Source organism: Lithobates pipiens, unplaced genomic scaffold (assembly GCF_037356315.1).
Source record: "Lithobates pipiens isolate NorthernLeopardFrog02 unplaced genomic scaffold, aLitPip1_a1.2 Scaffold_19, whole genome shotgun sequence".
Lineage (NCBI taxonomy): Eukaryota > Metazoa > Chordata > Amphibia > Anura > Ranidae > Lithobates > Lithobates pipiens.
This window is the reverse complement of record NW_027507764.1, coordinates 239,886,246-239,905,529: the sequence shown is the minus strand read 5'-3', so window position 1 is coordinate 239,905,529 and position 19,284 is coordinate 239,886,246. Positions and strand designations below refer to the sequence as shown.

The following is a 19,284-nucleotide window of genomic DNA, read 5'->3' as shown; positions in this document are numbered from 1 at the left end:
CACTGGTAAAAGAAAGACTGAACATCTAGTTTAAAAGTGGTGCGTACTGAATTAATAAGAGCCTAGTGATAGCAGGGGCAAGCTATTGGTCAAGGACTTGGCGTCTCAGAATCAAGCACGAAAAGTCAGCCCTTCCTTCCCCTCCTTGGCAGATTACCAGTATAAGAAACCAACTGTGTATTGCTATACATACACTATTGAATTCTATCATTTTTTTGTGAATACCTTGCATGTATGTACCTTCTACCGGATATAATTAGAAAATATTCTGTGTGCACACAAAAAATGCTTACTCTACATGTTGTAAGAAATCTATTTTTCATTGTTTTCTGTTGCACACCTTTAAATAAAAAAATATTAGAATCAGGCAGCCTCTGCAGGTAACAGCTAAGAAGCCACTAAGGGACTGGGCAAATCAGATATAGAATCCTCTGGGGAGGGCATGGGAACATTCATTTTGGCTGCTGTAATCAGAGTGAACAAATAATTGGGGGGTTTGTGTCGTAATGTCTAGACTAATTGTAGAACTCAACTAAAAGTGCAGAGAATCCAGCAACACTTGATGGAGTTGAAGAGCACTCTGAGGGTGGAATAGACACAAAGAGCAGAGGGTAACATGATTCCAGGATGTAGATATCAGGACCTTCAGTACATGCACTGCAAACAGCTCCTGAGTGGAAAGTGAGCTGGGGTCACCTGTTACAGTGGGACTTTCCCCTTCATGTCTAGCATTAGACATGTTGTGACCGAATGGCAATAAGGCAACATATCGGCTCAGGGTAACAAGCAAGGCCTCAAGTACCCACAAAACTCTGACAGCTTGTAGCAGGTGGCGGTCGGATAGCTAGAGGTGATCAAAGTCACTGTAGGCAGGCAACAGGAATGAACGGTCAATTGAAACTGTGTTATACTACAACAAAGGAGCAGCAGTGGTGAGGTGCTTGTTTGACACTGTATAGCAGGAAAGTGAGTTCAGAGTGGATGAGGTCAGTCCTCAGATAGCTCCCAGTGCTCTGCCTGACCGACTTTCTCAATAAGTGCGTTTGCAGAGACATTACATGCGCGGAAGGAAATATCAGTGGCTATGGACCTGGGAAGTGTTCTACAGTAAAAATTTAACCAGAACAAAGTCTGAAGAGCAACCCATGCAGAAAATTACAACATGTGTGCTATCGGGAGCGTAAGAGTACTGTCAGAATACAATGTTCCAGTGAGGGGTTCCTCCATCCACCTTGCTTGTATAGATGGAGAAATCGTTTTCTCTTTGGTAGCTCAGCCTGCTGGCTTGAAAAAAAAAGAAAAAAAAAAGAAAGCATCTATTGCCAGCTTTAGGAGCTTTAAACTATTTTTCAACCCTGATCCAGATAATGAACCTGCATTTAACAAGGTTGACAGCTGGTGTCTGTGCTATTGACCAGATGCAAAATGGTCCAGGTAGTCAAAATAGTTACACTTTTGATATATTAATCTTCATAAACCTCTTGGCGGTCTGGAAAGGATTAGTGCTTTCTATATTGCCATTCTTCTGTTTATGTTGCTTCTGCACTCTCTTCTAATAGATTATTCTTTTATAATGGCATGATATAAACTATAAAATGAATGTCCTATTAAAAAATACCTGTGTGCAGAAAACATGCAAATTAAATAAAAACTTACTTGAACAAATGAAGCTTTTCCTCCATTGAAATGCACAATTTGTTCAGTTTCAACAAAATTTGCAGCATGACCTTCTGAGTCAATGCCTAAATGATAGGAATAAAAAATATAAAAAAAATCAATACATAATGCAAATGACAAAAAACAGGCAAAAAATAAATAAATTATTTTTTATATATACACATATACACACACACACACACACACACACACACACACACACACACACACACACACACACACACGCAGTTGGGTCCATATATATTTGGACACAGGCACAATTTCCATACTTTTGGCTCTGTATGCCACCAGAATAAAATTTAAAAGAAGTGCAGACTTTCTGCTTTAATTCAAGGGGTTGAACATAAATATCAAGTATACATTTTAGGAACTGCAACCATTTTTATACACAGTCCCCCCATTTCACGGCCTCAAATGTAATTGGACAAATTAAGAAATCATAAATAAAATGTTAATTTTTTATATTTTGTTGAGAATCCTTTACTGGCAATGACTGCCTGAAGTCTGGAACCCATGGACATAATCAAAGACTGGGTTTCCTCCTTTCTGATGCTTTGCCACACTAACTACAGTGGTCTTCAGTTCTTTGTGGGTCTGTCTTTAGCTTTGCCTTTAGCAAGTGAAATGCATGTTCAATTGGGTTGAGATCAGGTGACTGACTCTGCGATTACAGAATGTTCCACATCTTCTCCTACAAAAGCTCCTTGGTTGCTTTCGCAGTGTGTTTTGGATCATTGTCCATCTGTAGAGTCGTCCAATCAACTTTGCTGCATTTGGCTTAACCACTTCCGGACCGCCGCAAGCCTATATACGTCCTAACTTTGAAGACGGATATCTTTTTTATGGCAGCACCCCCAGTATCTTCTTCTTCAGTGGGCGGTCTGGTTTCCGATAATATTGGTCTCTGCGGTGGATTCGCCACAAGATCACTTTTAATCAGCAGCGGGAGAGGGCCCCCCACCGCTTACCGGAGCCGTCGGTAGTGGCAGATTCTTCTCCTTCCAGTCTCCATACCATTGCATGGTGGAAGCGGCGTCAAAACATCCCTTCCACCCATTGCTCTTAAAGGGCCATTTTTTTTTATTTTTTATTACTTTCTTTTTTTTTTTTTATGTAAATATGAGATCTTTTTGACCCCAGATCTCATATTTAAGAGATCCTATCATGCTTTTTTTTCTATTATGAGGGATGTTTACATTCCTTGTAATAGGATTAAAAGAGACTTTTTTTTTTTTAAAGAACAGCGTAAAAATAAAAAATAAAAGATAAATAAGAAAAAAAATACATTTTTAAACGCGCCCTGTCCCACTGAGCTTGCGTATAATCTGGGCTGACAGTATATCTCTAAACACTGCAAAATTCATCTGTCCGATTCTGTCCTCTGTCACATCATCAATAAACACCAATGACCCAGTGCCACTGGAAGCCATGCATGCCCATGCCATCACACTGTCTGGACCATGTTTTACAGATGATGTCGTGTGCTTTGGATCATGAGCTGTTTCAAGCCTTCTCCACACTTTTTTCTTCCAACCTTAGTTTCATCTGTTCAAAGAATGCTTTCCAGAACTGGTCTGGCTTTATTTAGATGTTTTTTGGCAAAATCTAATCTGGCTTTTCAATTCTTCAGGCTTATGAATGGTTTGCACCCTGTGGTGAACCTTCTGTATTTGCTCACATAAAGTCTTCTCTTGATTGTAGACTTTGACAATGATATACCCACCTCCTGGAGAGTGTCCTTCACTTGTCTGCATATTGTGAATGGGTTTTTTTTACCAAAGAGAGGATCCTGCGATCATCTACCACCGTTGTCCTCTGTGGACATGCAGGCCTTTTTATGTTGCTGAGCTCACCAGTACGTTCTTCTTTCCTCAGAATGTACCAAACTGTTGATTTGCCCACTCTTAATTTTGCTGCTATCTCCCTGATGGATTTTTGAAGCCTTACAATGGCCTGTTTCACATTCATGGATAGCCCTTTTGAATGCATGATGTAGGTTCACAGCAAAAGATTCCAAATGCAAATACCACACTTAGAATCAACTCCAGACTTTTGACCTGCTTAATTGATGAAGAAATGATGAAGGAGTAGCCCTCACCTGGCCATGAAAGAGCTTTTAATGCAATTTTCCAACTACTTTTAGTCCCTTGAAAAAGTGGGTGGCTATTCTTAAGAGCTGTAATTCCTAAACCCTTCCTCAGATTTGGATGTACATACCCTAAAATGAAATGGAGTGTGCATTTCAGCCCATATCCATTATCCAAATCAATGGGGTGGGCAACTACATGGCAAATTAGGTTTAATGTAGAAAAATGTAAAATAATGCATTTGGGTGGCAAAAATATGAATGCAATCTATACACTGGGGGGAGAACCTCTGGGGGAATCTAGGATGGAGAAGGACCCGGGGGTCCTAGTAGATGATAGGCTCAGTAATGGCATGCAATCCCAAGCTGCTGCTAACAAAGCAAACAAAATATTAGCATGCATTAACTGGTTCACGACCAGCGCACGCCGATGTACATCGGCAGAATGGCACGGGCAGGCATATTGGCGTACAGGTACGTCCAATCTTCAATGCCGGTCGGGACCCCCGTGTGTCCAGTCGCGGGTCCCGTGGACTCGATCGCCGCGGGCATACCTGCGATCGTCTCACGGGACAGCTGAATGGAGGAAATGCCGTGTAAACAGCATTTCTCCATTCTGCCTAGCAACTAGTGACGCTGATCTCTGCTCCATGTGATTGGAGCAGAGATCAGTGTTCACTAAATGAAAGCCCAACCCCCCCACAGTTAGTAACACACCCCTTGGAACACTTAACCCCTACACTGCCACCCACTGGTTAACCCCTTCACTGCCAGTGTCATTTACACAGGAATCACTGCATTTGTATAGCAGTGATTGCTGTATAAATGACAATGGTCCCAAAAATTTGTCAAAAATGTGTCCACCATAATGTAGCAGTCACAATAAAAATTGCTGATCGCCGCCATTACTAGTAAAAAAAAAAAAAAAAAAATTATTAATAAAAATGCCATAAAACTCTCCCTATTTTGTAAACGCTATAACTTTTGTGAAAACCAATCAATAATCGCTTATTGCAATTTTTTTTTACCAAAAATATGTAGAAGAATACGTATCGGCCTAAACTGAGGGAAAAAAATGTTTTTTTTAATATATTTTTGGGGGATATTTATTATAACAAAAAGTAAAAAATAATGCGTTTTTTTCAAAATTGTCGCTCTATTTTTGTTTATAGCGCAAAAAATAAAAACCGCAGGGGTGATCAAATACCACCAAAAGAAAGCTCTATTTGTGGGAAAAAAAGGACGTCAATTTTGTTTGGGAGCCACGTCGCACGAATTGCAATTGTCAGTTAAAGCGACGCAGTGCCGAATCGCAAAAAGTGGTCTGGTCTTTGACCAGCAAAATGGTCCAGTCTGTAAGTGGTTAAAAAGGTGATCAACTCCAGATATAAAACAATAATTCTTCCGCTCTACAAGACTCTGGTCCAGTCACACATGGACTATGCTGTCCAGTTCTGATCACCAGTCCTCAGGAAGGATGTACTGAAAATGGAGCGAGTACAAAGAAGGGCAACTAAATTAATAAAGGGTCTGGAGGATATTAGTTATTAGGAACGGTTGCCTGCACTGAGCTTATTCTCTCTGGAGAAGAGATGCTTGAGAGGGGATACTATTTCAATTTATAAAAACTGTACTGGTGACCCCACAATAGGGATAAAACTTTTTTGCGGAAGGGATTTTAACAATGCACATGGGCACTCATTAAAATTAGAAGAAAAGGTGTTTAACCATAAACTACGTAGAGGGTTCTTTACTGTAATGCCGCGTACACATGACCAGTTTTTTCGTTTGAATAAACTGAAGTTTTTTCTGACGGAATTCCGCTCAAGCAGTCTTGCCTACACACAAAATCACACCAAATTCCGACCACCAAGAACGCGGTTATGTACACAGCATACAACGGGACTAGAAAAGGCAAGTTCAATAGCCAGTGTGCCACCCTTTGGGCTCCTTCTGCAAATCTCGTATTTATCTCGTGTTAGTAGAAGATTGGGGAGAGACGATTCGTGCTTTGCAGCCTCCTGCTTTTTAGATTGTTGCTGCTCTTCAGTTTGTGCTTTTGGGTTCGTATCTGTTCTTCAGTGCGTGTAGTCAGTCCGCATTTGTTTGTCAGTGCGTGCCATTTATAGTAGTACCGTATTTGATTTTCATTGTGTTCTGGTCAGCTCGTTTCAGTTTTTTTAGCTTATTCTTTAAGGCCCTGCTGTTTTTCAGTGCTTTCTGTTTAGTTTGTTCTGACCAGCCGACCGTTTTGAAGCCATGTTGCGGGTACGTGCTTGTCGTAGAGTTTGTGCTGTGCGGGGGCTTGGTGTTGGGGTTCTTACCTTGACACAAGCCCAGTCCATGAACAGGGCGAGGAGGAGTTCATGGACCAAGAATTGGTTACTCCAGCGTGATCAATACACTAACCATGAGCGAAATAATTGTTTTTGTGTTATCATTTATATTCTCTGAAAATGGCCAATAAAATATAATTCTGCTAGGGTATGTAAACTTATGAGCACAACTATATATCTAAATAAAATGTAAATAAATCAATTATTCCCCTCTTCTAAAGAGCAGGAGGCCTGGCACACACTTTCACACATTATGGATAATGTAGTAAATATAAATATATTCCCCCATGGGCAATAAGTTTAAAAGGCTTACATCCAAAGTTAAAATAGCTATAAAAATAATAAGAAAAGAGCATTTAAAAATATAAAAATGAAGGAACACCATCATAATTTAAGAGTTACAAAGAATCTTTTTGTGAAAAAAAAAAAAAAGTTACAAAGAATATAACAGAATGTGTAAAAATGGAAATAAAGGTCACAAACATTGAAAACAAACGACAGGTTGCAAAAAAGGGTAGGACAAACCCCCAAAAATTCTTCAAATATAGTAACAGTAAAAATATTAGATCTGACTTTGTAGGCACTTTACAAGATAATTCTGTGTTAGGGACAAAGAAAGGCAAAATGTAATGAAAACCTTCTTTAGCTCTGTGTATACACAGAAAAATGGGGGAGCAAATGTTGTTAAAGGGGATAGTATCGACATAGCCCAAAATGATCCACAATGGCTCAAAATTGACCAGGTAACATTTAGACAAAATAAAAGGTGTGAAAGCATCTGGACCAGATGGCTTATACCCAATGCTCTTCAAAGAGTTGAGCTCCATTATATCTAAGCATTTGTTTCAACATTTAGAGACTATTTAAGGACTGGCATGGCACCACTGGATTGGCAGCAGGCCAATGTGCTACCTATATTTTTACAATATTCAAAGTCTTTACCAACTAACTAAAGACTGGTTAGTTCAACTTCTATAGTTGGGAAGATACTGGACAGTTAAAGCGGTTGTATAGTGTTTTTTACCTACAGATAAGCCTATAATAAGGCTTACCTGTAGGTAAAAAATTATCTCCTAAACCTGTATGGACCTTGCCAGAAAGAAATCTCCAACGTGCATGCGCAGGAGTGACGACATCGCGGCCCCGGCCAAACACAGCACCGGAACCGAGATGCCCGAACGACACGCCGAGGGAACATGTCAGCTCCCTCTGCGTGGATCGTCGGAGATATCGGAGGGTCATTCTAAGGTATTTCATAATGAGCTAGTATGCGGTGCATACTAACTCATTATGCCTTTTCCCTTGCAGGTCTGAAAAAATAGACAATATAGAGGAGTTTTTGCTATAAAAAAAGTAATTCAAGCAAACGTTAGGATTCATGAAAAATGGAAGTTGAAAAAAAAAATCTGATTTCTTTTAACGAAGTGGTAAGCAAACTTAGACAAAGGAATGGATGTGAACATAGGTTACTTGGATTTTGCCAAAGTGTTTGACACAGTTCCCCCACACGACTAACGTACAGTATAAGTTAAAGTCTACAGGCTTAAAAAATTCAGTTAGTAAAGGCATAGAAAACTGGCTAAAAACTGTATTCAGAGAGTAGCGGTTAATGATTGGTACTCTAAATGATCTAACGTTATTAGTTGTGTACCCCTAGGTTCATTGTGAGAACACCCTTATTTTTTAACACATTTATAAATGCTATAGGGATATAATACTTGTCCACAAAGCTGGCTGGGGGAACTACACACAAAGGTGGCTCAATTGGCCCCCTGTACAGGAACGGAGCCACTCAGACTGGAGCCAGAGATAGGGGGGGATTTCTACAAAGGACTGGAAAGCAGGCACGACAAGAAAAGCAAACCGGAAAACAAGGTAAGTGCTGAGGTCTTTATCACCGTGTTTTTTCAATTTTAATTAGGGTGTAATGTTAGGTTAATTGCTGAAAAATGCTGATTTTTTTTTACCTTACACCACAGGAAGTAATTTCAAAGTTTCAAAAAACAAAAAGAAATATCACCTGAAAAACCTAGACCTAAAACAAAATATAAAAATGTTACAAATGTCCTTTTGATGCAGGGACTCAAGTAAGTTAAAACACTAATTCAATTTTCTACAGTGTACAAGTATCACATATGTTAAATACATACTAACGCTTTCATTCATTTTTTATTTTGCCCCTCATTTTTACAATTTTCGAAGAAAAAAAACATTACTATACCTCTAACATAGTATCGTACACCAGCTCGAAAACAGCTTCTCCTTGAGATAAGAGTCCAGTCAAAGTATTTTCCATTAATAGAACAGGAATGTATTGCTATAACTAAAGAGATGTTAAGGAAGATAAAAATCACAATTTTCTGTGGATGATCAGGCCTAAAAAGAACTATAACATCAAAAAACAGATTTGTAGAAAAATAAATGTTTAATCCTGTATATGTGACATAAAATGAGGCTGTTCGGAACCGGCTTCTGACAGCCCATTTTGAGACTTTTAAATTTCAAGATAAAATTCTAAATGTGTGATATGGGGTACATATGTTACATGAGTATTTTTACACATGGGGCAGAGGTCATCCTATAAACCAGATGGAACACTTTGTGGAAGCCAGCAGAGCAATTAGGTCGCAGGTGCTTGAATAAAAAAACACCTGGTGCCAACTAAGGATGAGTGAACTTGGTTGGGTTCTGCTCCTCATTAAAGAATTAAGGTGCTTGTAGATTGCACCAAGTCAGCAAGAGGCCATACTGTGCACAGACTGGGTCTAAGAAGGTATGCCATTGCATATAGCAGCATTTGAAACAGATTAGCAAGAAAGAAAATTTATAAAGCCTATATATTCTCTGCTGCATCTGTTGTGAAGTTTTCCCTATGCCTCCGTAGGCACAAGATTTTTCACTGCACTCCGTGTGTACAGGGACACATTTAAGACTCTGATCTGCTAGCGAAAATGCAGTTTCTGAAGAAGTTTATAGCATTAAAGTATTAAGGCCCCTTTCACACAGGTGGACAGACTGGGTCCACCTGTCAGTTTTAAGGTGAACCCAATCGGACCATCCGTTGCCATCTATGGAACTGCGAGTGTCAACGGATATGTGTCCGTTGACACTCGCTGACATCCAAATCGATCTTGTCCACTAAAAGATGGATGGGGATCAATTTCCCATCTGTCTAGCGGAACGGATCAGATGGTCATCAGGTGACAATAGTCAGATATGCAAAACTGTAGCCAAAATAATTTTACATCATAGTTTGAGACAGATAGTTTTTTCTTTCAAGTTCAAGTTTTTATTGTTTTTATGAGAGCAAGATTATACAGGAGTGTGAATATGTATATATTCTCCAGGAAGCCTGGGACCATGGTAAGCAGTCGAGATGGCTTTCTGCAAGGAGAGGGAGAAACATCTGTCTCCTCTGTGACTAATGAAGCTGGAAGCACATGGATTTTGTCACTTTCAGAGCCATCATTCCCTGCTATTACAGCCAGGGAAGCAACTGATCAAATATAGTCTGTGTTTGATCAATTGCTCTGAAGGGCTGGGAGACATCAGGGGACTAATAGACCCCTCATGTCTCCATAAAGAGTAAATGTCACCTGCCCAAAGCTATCATAAGGGAACTTGTCACCCTTGTGCTAGCAATCAAGTTAAATGAAAAAATAAATAAATCAAAGTGTAAAAAAAAGATAAATGGAAATAAAATTTAAATTAAAAGTACCTCTGTACTCTGCACACACAAATGCAAAAGGAGCACGTATGTCCGGCACACATATATAAACAATTATTTCACTACACATGAATTATTCCCGCAACACTGATCTCTATGAAGAGACCTCCAGTGTGGTCCTATCATCTGCAGTGGGAGAGGGAGTTGGGGAAGAGGCTGGACCCGGAAGACTGGCAGACAATGATCCTAGCCTTATTCAAGTGCTCGCGCATTGTAATAATTTTAGAAAATGCTTATAAGGTCCTGTACCGGTGGTATTACACCCCGATACGCCTGGCCCGCTTAATCCCAACCTGTTCCCCTCTCTGCTTCAGGGGAATGCGCTCAGGAGGGCACCATGGCCCATATTTGGTGGACATGTCCGTGGGTATGTAGACTATGGGTCAGGGTTTGCGCATTACTCCGTAGTCTACTACGAGTAAATCTTAAACGAGATCCGTTTGAGGCACTCCTTGGCAAACCAATCAATGAATTACTACGCCCAGAACGGCAATTAGCGCAACATCTCTTTACTGCGACTAAGTTGACAATAGCGAGAGCATGAAAGAAAAATAGGATGAGATTGCGCTACGGAATGGTGTTGAAATAATACTAAAATGATATTAAAATAATATAAGTTAAGAGCTGCCTCTACTTGGTATGCCCCCCCCAAAGCGGGTGGGGCTTATTAGGATATCAAAAGGAGAATCGGGTAGAGTTGGCGCTAACCTTTAAATTTGCTATATATATCTATATCTATATCAAGTCACAAAACTCTTTGCTCATTAGTGTTAAAAAATGATTCCTTATCCATGCAATTAGCTGAAAAATTATTTAGCATTTAGCTAAAAAAATTTATGTAAAAAAATTATTAGAAGCAGTGTGCCCAATAACGGGGGCCTCGTGCCACTAAGATAAGCAAAAGTGCAAAAAAAAAAAAAAAAGGTACTATGTTATTGTATAATAGGTAAGTGTAACCAAACCTTAAAAATCAGCAATTATACCCAGTGGTGCTATCAGAAACCACAGAATTTGTGTTACAATTAGCAAGTGAAAAGACCAAAAAATAACCAGTGAAAAATCCAAAAAACTAAAAAAATAGCAAGTGAGAAATCCAAAAAACTAAAATAAATAAAAAATTGAATTCAAATCCTCCAGTCCTTTTATCCTATGAACATAGAGTGCTGGCAAGTCCTTTATAGTATGTTAAGCAGTTCACAACCAATATTTCATTTTTAAATGGTGACTTGTGCAAGTATCCAAAGAGAATCCCCGATGCGCTTTGGTGAAAATAAATTATATTGCGCTCACCAGATCCTTGCCCCTACTGGGGGAAAAGCGCCTTCACAGTGTTTACCCAGTGTCGCTCTCTGGCGTCTCCCTGGGAATCTGGTTATTCATCCACGGGTGAAATTCTCATTCATGTATTGCATTGAAAAAGGAAGGAAGCCCATAGTGTAGTACAGTACCTTGCGAAAGTATTCGGCCCCCTTGAACTTTTCAACCTTTTGCCACATTTCAGGCTTCAAACATAAAGATTTAACATTTTTATTTTCTGTGAAGAATCACCAACAAGTGGGACACAATTGTGAAGTGGAACGAAATCTATTGGATTTTTTAAACTTTAACTAAAAAATGAAAAGTGTGGCGTGCAAAATTATTCGGCCCCCTTGCGTTAATACTTTGTAGAGCCACCTTTTGCTGCGATTACAGCTGCAAGTCGCTTGGGGTATGTCTCGATCAGTTTTGCACATCGAGAGACTGAAATTCTTGCCCATTCTTCCTTGCAAAACAGCTCGAGCTCAGTGAGGCTGGATGGAGAGCTTTGTGAACAGCAGTTTTCAGCTCTTTCCACAGATTCTCGATTGGATTTAGGTCTGGACTTTGACTTGGCCATTCTAACACCTGGATACGTTTATTTGTGAACCATTCCTTTGTAGATTTTGCTGTATGTTTGGGATCATTGTCTTGTTGGAAGATAAATCTCCATCCCAGTTTCAGGTCTTTTGCAGACTCCAACAGGTTTTCATCCAGAATGGTCCTGTATTTGGCTACATCCATCTTCCCCTCAATTTTAGCCATCTTCCCTGTCCCTGCTAAAGAAAAGCAGGCCCAAACCATGATGCTGCCACATCCATGTTTGACAGAGGGGATGGTGTGTTGAGGGTGATGAGCTGTGTTGCTTTTACGCCAAACATATCGTTTTGCATTGTGGGCAAAAAGTTCGATTTTGGTTTCATCTGACCAGAGCACCTTCTTCCACATGTTTGGTGTGTCTCCCAGGTGGCTTGTGGCAAACTTTAGACAAGACTTTTTATGGATATCTTTGAGAAATGGCTTTCTTCTTGCCACTCTTCCCATAAAGGCCAGATTTGTGCAGTGTACGGCTGATTGTTGTCCTATGGACAGACTCTCCCACCTGAGTGATCATGGGCCTCTTGGCTGCATCTCTGATCAGTCTTCTCCTTGTCTGAGCTGAAAGTTTAGAGGGACGGCCAGGTCTTGGTAGATTTGCAGTGGTCTGATACTCCTTTCATTTCAAAATGATCGCTTGCACAGTGCTCCTTGGGATGTTTAAAGCTTGGGAAATCTTTTTGTATCCAAATCCGGCTTTAAACTTCTCCACAACAGTATTACGGACCTGCCTGGTGTGTTCCTTGGTCTTCATGATGCTCTCAGCGCTTTCAACAGAACCCTGAGACTATCACAGAGCAGGTGCATTTATACAGAGACTTGATTACACACAGGTGGATTCTATTTATCACCATCAGTCATTTAGGACAACATTGGATCATTCAGAGAGCCTCGCTGAACTTCTGGAGTGAGTTTGCTGCACTGAAAGTAAAGGGGCCGAATAATTTTGCACGCACCACTTTTCAGTTTTTTATTGGCTAAAAAAGTTAAAATTATCCAATAGATTTCGTTCCACTTCACATTGTGTCCCACTTGTTGGCGATTCTTCACAAAAAATTAAAATTTTATATCTTTATGTTTGAAGCCTGAAATGTGGCAAAAGGTTGAAAAGTTCAAGGGGGCTGAAAACTTTCGCAAGGCACTGTATGTCTTTAAGAAGTGTTTATTAAAAGCAGAAAACTACTCACATAACATCAAAGCTGAATTCGCCATGTAAAATCCTCACACCGCCAACCGCTGCGGTTTACTCGAGAGGTCACGTCCTTATGGCCACGCCTCCGGTTTCGTCACGCAGACGTCATCAGGGCTCCTGATGGCAACCCTGGATTGTATATCATTATTCTCCTAGATTCGATGTCACTTTACTGTCACTGTAGGAGCTCGACTGGGCACACCCCATTAACCCATTCCCTTCTCCCTTTCCCCTCTCTCCCTTCTCTGACTTCCCTTTCTTCTCTCTTGACCCTCACTACTCCTCCTCTACTTTCCATTCTAAAAATTCTTCTAACCTATTCTTGGCCTTTCGTACATCTCCTTCCTTTCTCCTCTCTTCGTCTAACCAATTTTCTGACAATGATTACTATGGGCTTTCTGTATGTTGAATGACACGCTTGTTGCAGTTATGTAAAATCCCGGGTCCGCCCGGATCCAGGAATTGTGTACATTGCTAGGCAACAGCCTGCTCGAATTTGTACTATGCTGTGAAACACCTGTATTGAAATCTGAATGTAAGCCTATTGTATTGGAACATAAATTTGTAAGTTTATGATAAAAACCTTTGTTAAAGAATTATTCCCGCAAACGCCAGAGTGAGAGCAACAATTCTAAGGCCATAGTTATCTCTAAAAATATAACCTATAAATGCTTTTAAAGCATCACCTACGGAGAGTTTGGTACCCGTTTCACAGGAGTGCGCAATTAAAGTTAAGTTTGATATCTATTTAATCAAAGCAATATCCTCGTTTATATGAAACGGTGAGGAACAGCCTACTAAGATGATGCTGTGGAAGATCGTTTCATGTCACAGGTCATACACCATTGCAACACTGAGCACAGCAACAAGGCACATGTTAGTTATACTGCATCAGCAAATTCTCTCCCAGGCACCGATTTCAAAGCAGATTGGGGTTTTAGGATGTACCGTTTATGCTCCTTTAAAGAAGCACAAGGAAATAGTCAACATAGAGGACTGTAGACACAGTGGTCAGCCAAGGAAACCCAATGCAGCACATGAAACACATCATTCTTACTTCCTTCTGAGTGTCCTCAATGCTGAGAAATACAGGCAGATACTTATCATGGATGGCACAGTGGTGTAGTGGGTAGTACTCTCGCCTAGCAGTAACAAGGGTTGCTGGTTCGAATCCCAACCTTGATACTACCCTCCTGGAGTTTGCATGTTCTCCCTGACTGTGTGGGTTTCCTCTGGGAACTCCGGTTTCCTCCCACACTCCACAGACATGCTGGTAGGTTAATTGGCTTCTGTCTACAATCTAAGGTCCCTAACTCACATTCATTTATTAGGACCAATTTAAGCTCCTCGAGGGTAGGGACTGATGTGAATGTGCAATGTATATGTAAAAGCGCTGCATGAATTGACTGCGTTATATATAAAAAGGGAGGTGAATGTGACCCTAAGGTCAAAGAGCCATAAAGAAGAACTAGAAAAAGAGTATATTTAGAGAAAAAATAAGAAAAGGGGGAGGAAGGGAAGAAGAAGGGAGAGAGTCCCTCCATCAATGTCCGGGTACTCATCTCAGGTATCTCTATTCCCAGCATAATTAGATCATAGGCCCTGTATGCTCCTCCGAATAGACAAACTCGTGCCAATAGAACCACTTCTTAAGGAACTGCTCTCGGAGTCCCCTCTCTGTAGCCACCAGATCCTCCGTTTTGTTAATTCTGGCTACTTTTTTCAACCAGAATGCCACCCATGGAGGCTCCGTCCGCCTCGAAAACAGCGAAATTCAGCTTTTCGCCGCTGTGACCAAGAGAGGTAGGATAGATTTCTTATAGACCTTACTCAGGATTTCATGATGGTGTAAGAGGAAGAACGCAGGGGTCCTGGGAGGTTCCCGATCCGTAAACTTCTGGATAATGCGGTGGACCTTTGTCCAAAAGGGGGTCAAGAAGCAAGAAAATGAGGAGGGGGGAACCCGGTTCCTCCCCATATCTCCAACATAAGTCCAAACTCTGTGGGAACATCCAATATATCCTGACTGGGGTGTAATATCACTGAGTCAGGACCTTAAACCCTGTCTGCTGGTGACTAGCGACATAGGGAGGTCTTACTTGAAGAAAAATAAATCGCTCTACTTGCCTTTCAGTTAGCTGAAGTCACAAATCTTGCTCCTACTTAGAGATATAGGAGGGTCTGGACCCCTTGGGGGTGCTATGAGCAGTTGGTATGCTAACGACACCAAACATAATTGCTCAAAAGGTAGTCAAGCTTCTTCCAAAGGGTGCCGGAGAGGGCTGTAATTCTATAAAGTGGGCTAGCTGGAGCTTTTGCCAGAAGGACAGACCCCCCCCCCCCCAAGAGAGGGTCTTCCATGATATTTTCTCTGGCCAGCCACTTTCCGTTGCTGATGAACTGGCAGAGCTGCGATCTTCCGATCTCTTTCAGCTCCTGAAATCTAAAATCGCTGAGCCCTGGGCTGAAAGATGGATTTCCAACTACAGGGGTGAGCGCATTGAGATTCTAAAATCTGGGGTGGCTGAGTCCCGGGCTGAAAGCCGGATTTCCAACTAGCTACAACCTATCTGCCAAGTTCTGGGCTGAAAGCCGGATTTCCAACTACCTACAACCTATCTGCCAAGTTCCTTCAAAAATTGTTTGCAAAAACCTAAAAGAAATTATGCCATTTTGAAGGCAAAAATGGTGGTCAGACCAAATATGGATTTCTCTTCTGTTCGTTTGGTTTCCATTTTGTTACTTAATCAATCAGAGCCAGTGAGCCAATGAAGAGAGTGTGAGGCGGGGCCAAGCCACAGCTCTATGTATATTATGGACACAGAGCAGTGACTCGGGAGCAAGCACGCAACAGTGCCGCCCCCCCAAGCAAGCAGCTTTCTCTGGGAGCATTGCTGGAGGGGGAGGAGCGCCAACAGGGGGCCAAAAAGAAGGGAATTGGGTCTGCTCTGTGATAAACCACTGCACTGAGCAGGCAAGTATAACTTTAAAAACAAAAAGGAAAAAACAAAGCTTTAATATCACTTTAACACTTCTATTTCTTTTCTTTTTCCATTTAAATTTTATAAAATATCACATAGCAAAATATAAAATATTTTATTCAAAATTCTCATTCATAAAAATATATTTTTCCACTATCCCCCTCCCCTCGCCTTCTCCATCCCACATTCCTTAAACATGTGTTATAGTCTTCCTTCATTTATTCGATCAACCTCTCTTTTTTTAGATTCACATTATCTCAGAGTATTTCATTGTATTTGTAAACGCTTTCCATCCTTTCCAAGTATTTAAAAATTTTTCTATTCGATCATCTCCGTAATGACACAATTCTTCCATGTTATATATCAATTATACTCTTTGAACCCATTCTCTTAGTGCTGGGTTTTCCAATGTTTTGGGATCAGGTGTTTTGTTGCATTTATTAAAATGTGGTATTATCGTTCACTTCTATTGTTTTATTGCAGGTTTGGTATTATGTAATAAAAAGGTTTCTGGATTTTTAGGCATATCTACTCCTGTAATTTCTTGGATTGGTTGTATCGCTCCTTGCCAAAATTTCTGTATTTTCAAACCCTTCCGCCATATAGGTTTCATTGTTCCTCTTTTCCCACACCCTCTCCAGCAAAGCGTTCTTTTCTCCTTTTGATATTTTGTGCTTTGATAGTAATTTACCATCTTGACAGACATTTCTAATTTGTTTCCATCATGTTTTTATCTATTGCCGTTCCTAATTTCAACATTTTCTCTTTCTCTTGCTCACTCCAAGTTGCACCAAGTTCTGCTTCCCACCTATTCAAGAAAGGTGGTACCAATGGTTCCGACAGAGTAAAAATCTTATTAATCTGGGAGATTCCATGTCTTGGTGCTTCCTGCAAGTTAAGAAATCTTTCAAATGGTAATAAACGTTCTCCTGATCTTATTGGATGCGGCAGGGTCTTTATGAAATATCTTAACTGATGGTATCTTAGTTCATCTATCACTAGTAACTCATTTTTGTGTCTTATTTTCTAGATTGTGTATATCTCTCCCTCTTTCATAATATCCTTTTAAGTGGAAGTAAACCCATCCATAAAACAGAATAATTTCTGGCACGTGCTGGAAATGTAACACTCCCAATGGATGTGCTCTCAACCAAACTGTCAAACCATCCAATTCATGACTGCGCACTTGTGCAGAATCATGGCAGTTGTAGATTAAACAGCTTCCTTGGCTGAAAACGATAGGTGGGGGGGGGGGGGGGGGGCTTGCATTTTTTATCCTTTATTCATACTCCAAATAGTGTCTCATTCCCTGGAGAAAAAAAAAAAGCTTATCCCTGTGAGTGGTATTAGTGGTGAATTATATTGCCCTTTCCTTTGTGTATTAACACAAATACGCTCCTTGTTAATTCACTTGTGTTGTTCAAAAAAAAATTACGATACTGTTGTGGTACCCATATCCCTTTATTCAATTGTGTATTACTTAATATGTTTTAACCCAACTTTTCTCATGTGAATTAAAATGTTCAATCTATAATTTGTGAAAACAAAACTGCATTGCAATATCTTGTAAAATCTGGTAAAGCTACTCCTCTGTGTATGTTAGCTTTCTTTAGTAATGCAAATAGTATTATTGTTTTTCGTGCTGCCATATGAACTTAAAGCGGAGTTCAGCCGATGGGAAAAAAATTCAAAGTCAGCAGTTACAGAATTTGTAGATAAATATAAAGACACTTACCTGTCCAGGGAGCCCGCCATGTCGCCACCTGAAGCTGATCTTTGGATCGACTCCCGGGTGCTTCCACCGCCACTCCTCATTATATTGCACGTTCTGATTGGCCCTTGCTGTCTACTGGGACACGTGCGTCCACCAGAAGACAGTGGAGGGGGAAGGAGGATGTGCCAGTCATTGCGTAGATCATCGCACAATGTGCAGCGATTTTCTCCGGAAGTAGAGATTTATTCTTGCATTATGGGTCTCTCTAAATCTAACATATTTCCCTGCCTTCTTTTAGGTCATTTTTAATTTAAATAAGATTGTATAGTTTCCTTATTTTCTGATTCTTTTGCTTGTTCCCCTATTAATGAGTAATGAGTATCGTTCACTATAAAACGTTTTAAATACTCTTGCGATTTCTGATGTAGGATACACCAGTTCCCCCGAGCTGTTTTTAATTTTTTTCTATAAAGCTAACCAACTTTTTTCCTTAGTGCTTTTGCCAGAAACTTTCCTGATTTCCCCACTGGTATTTTGCTTTATTCACTTTATTGAAAATTTGCCTGGTCTCTTGTTCCATTAATGAGTTTAACTCATCTCTTTTTAGCACTAAAAAAGCATCAGATGTTTTACACATTTATTCCTTTCCCTTTTTATGCCTTTGTTCTAGCTCATATAGTTTTTAACTACTTGCCGCCCGCCATATAGCAAAATGATGGCGGCAAAGTGGTTACAATATCCTGACCGGACGTCTTATGATGTTGGCAGGATATCAAGCCCCTGTGCACCGCGGGGGGAGCGAATCTTGGCGATCGTTGTTGCGGGGTGTCAGTCTGACACACCACTGATCTAGGTAGAGAGTCTCTGACCGAGACTCTTTACCACGTGATTAGCAGTGTCCAATCACGGCTGATCATAGTGTAAACAGGAAGAGCCGTTGATCGGCTTTTCATCACTCGCGTCTGTTAGACGCGATTAGAGGACAGCCGATCGGCTGCTCCTCCGACAGGGGGGGTCTGTGCTGATCATCTGTGCAGCCTCCCCAAGGATGCCCACATTGGACCACCAGTGATGTCACCGCCAGGTATGCCACCCTAGACCACCAGGGATGCCAATCCGTGCCCACAATGGGTATCACTGATTGGCAGGCATTGTTTAGCACTGATTGGCATCCATCAGTGCCACCTATCAGTGCCCATCCATGCCACCTATCAGTGCCCATCCATGCTGCATATCAGTGCGACCTATCAGTGCCCATCAGTGCTGCCTTATAAGTACCCGTCAGTGCAGCCCCATCAGTGGAGAAAACAGACTTATTTACAGAGTTTTTTTTAATTTGTTTAGCAGAAAATAAAAATCCCAGAGGTGATCGAATACCACCAAAAGAAAGCTCTATTTGTGGGAACAAAATGATAAAAATGTAGTTTGGGTACAGTGTTGCATGACCGCGCAATTGTCATTCAAAGTGTAACAGCGCTGAAAACTGAAAATTGGTCTGGGCAGGAAGGTGTATAAGGGCCCTGTACTGAAGCTATTAATATTTCATTTATTTTATTCAGCCTACCTTTCTATTTCAGTCCCAATTGATATCAGGATACCCCTTATAAAGGCCTCATGAGCTTCACATACCATGGCCTCTGATAACTCTTATTTAGTCTTATTTATCTTAAAGTATTGT

The 19,284-nt window shown here is 40.7% G+C and overlaps 1 protein-coding gene across 2 annotated transcripts in view; it reads right to left on the bottom strand.

Moving 5' to 3' along the window:
• Positions 1-19,284, bottom strand: part of SACM1L (SAC1 like phosphatidylinositide phosphatase) — a 226,497-nt gene that overhangs the window by 109,295 nt on the left and 97,918 nt on the right. For both annotated transcript variants that reach the window (XM_077491838.1, XM_077491839.1), the window contains 2 exons: positions 8,321-8,422; positions 1,657-1,742 (listed from right to left, as the gene is read on the bottom strand). In XM_077491838.1, the coding sequence (XP_077347964.1) occupies positions 1,657-1,742; positions 8,321-8,422 (188 nt within the window). The remainder of the gene's footprint in view (positions 1-1,656; positions 1,743-8,320; positions 8,423-19,284) is intronic.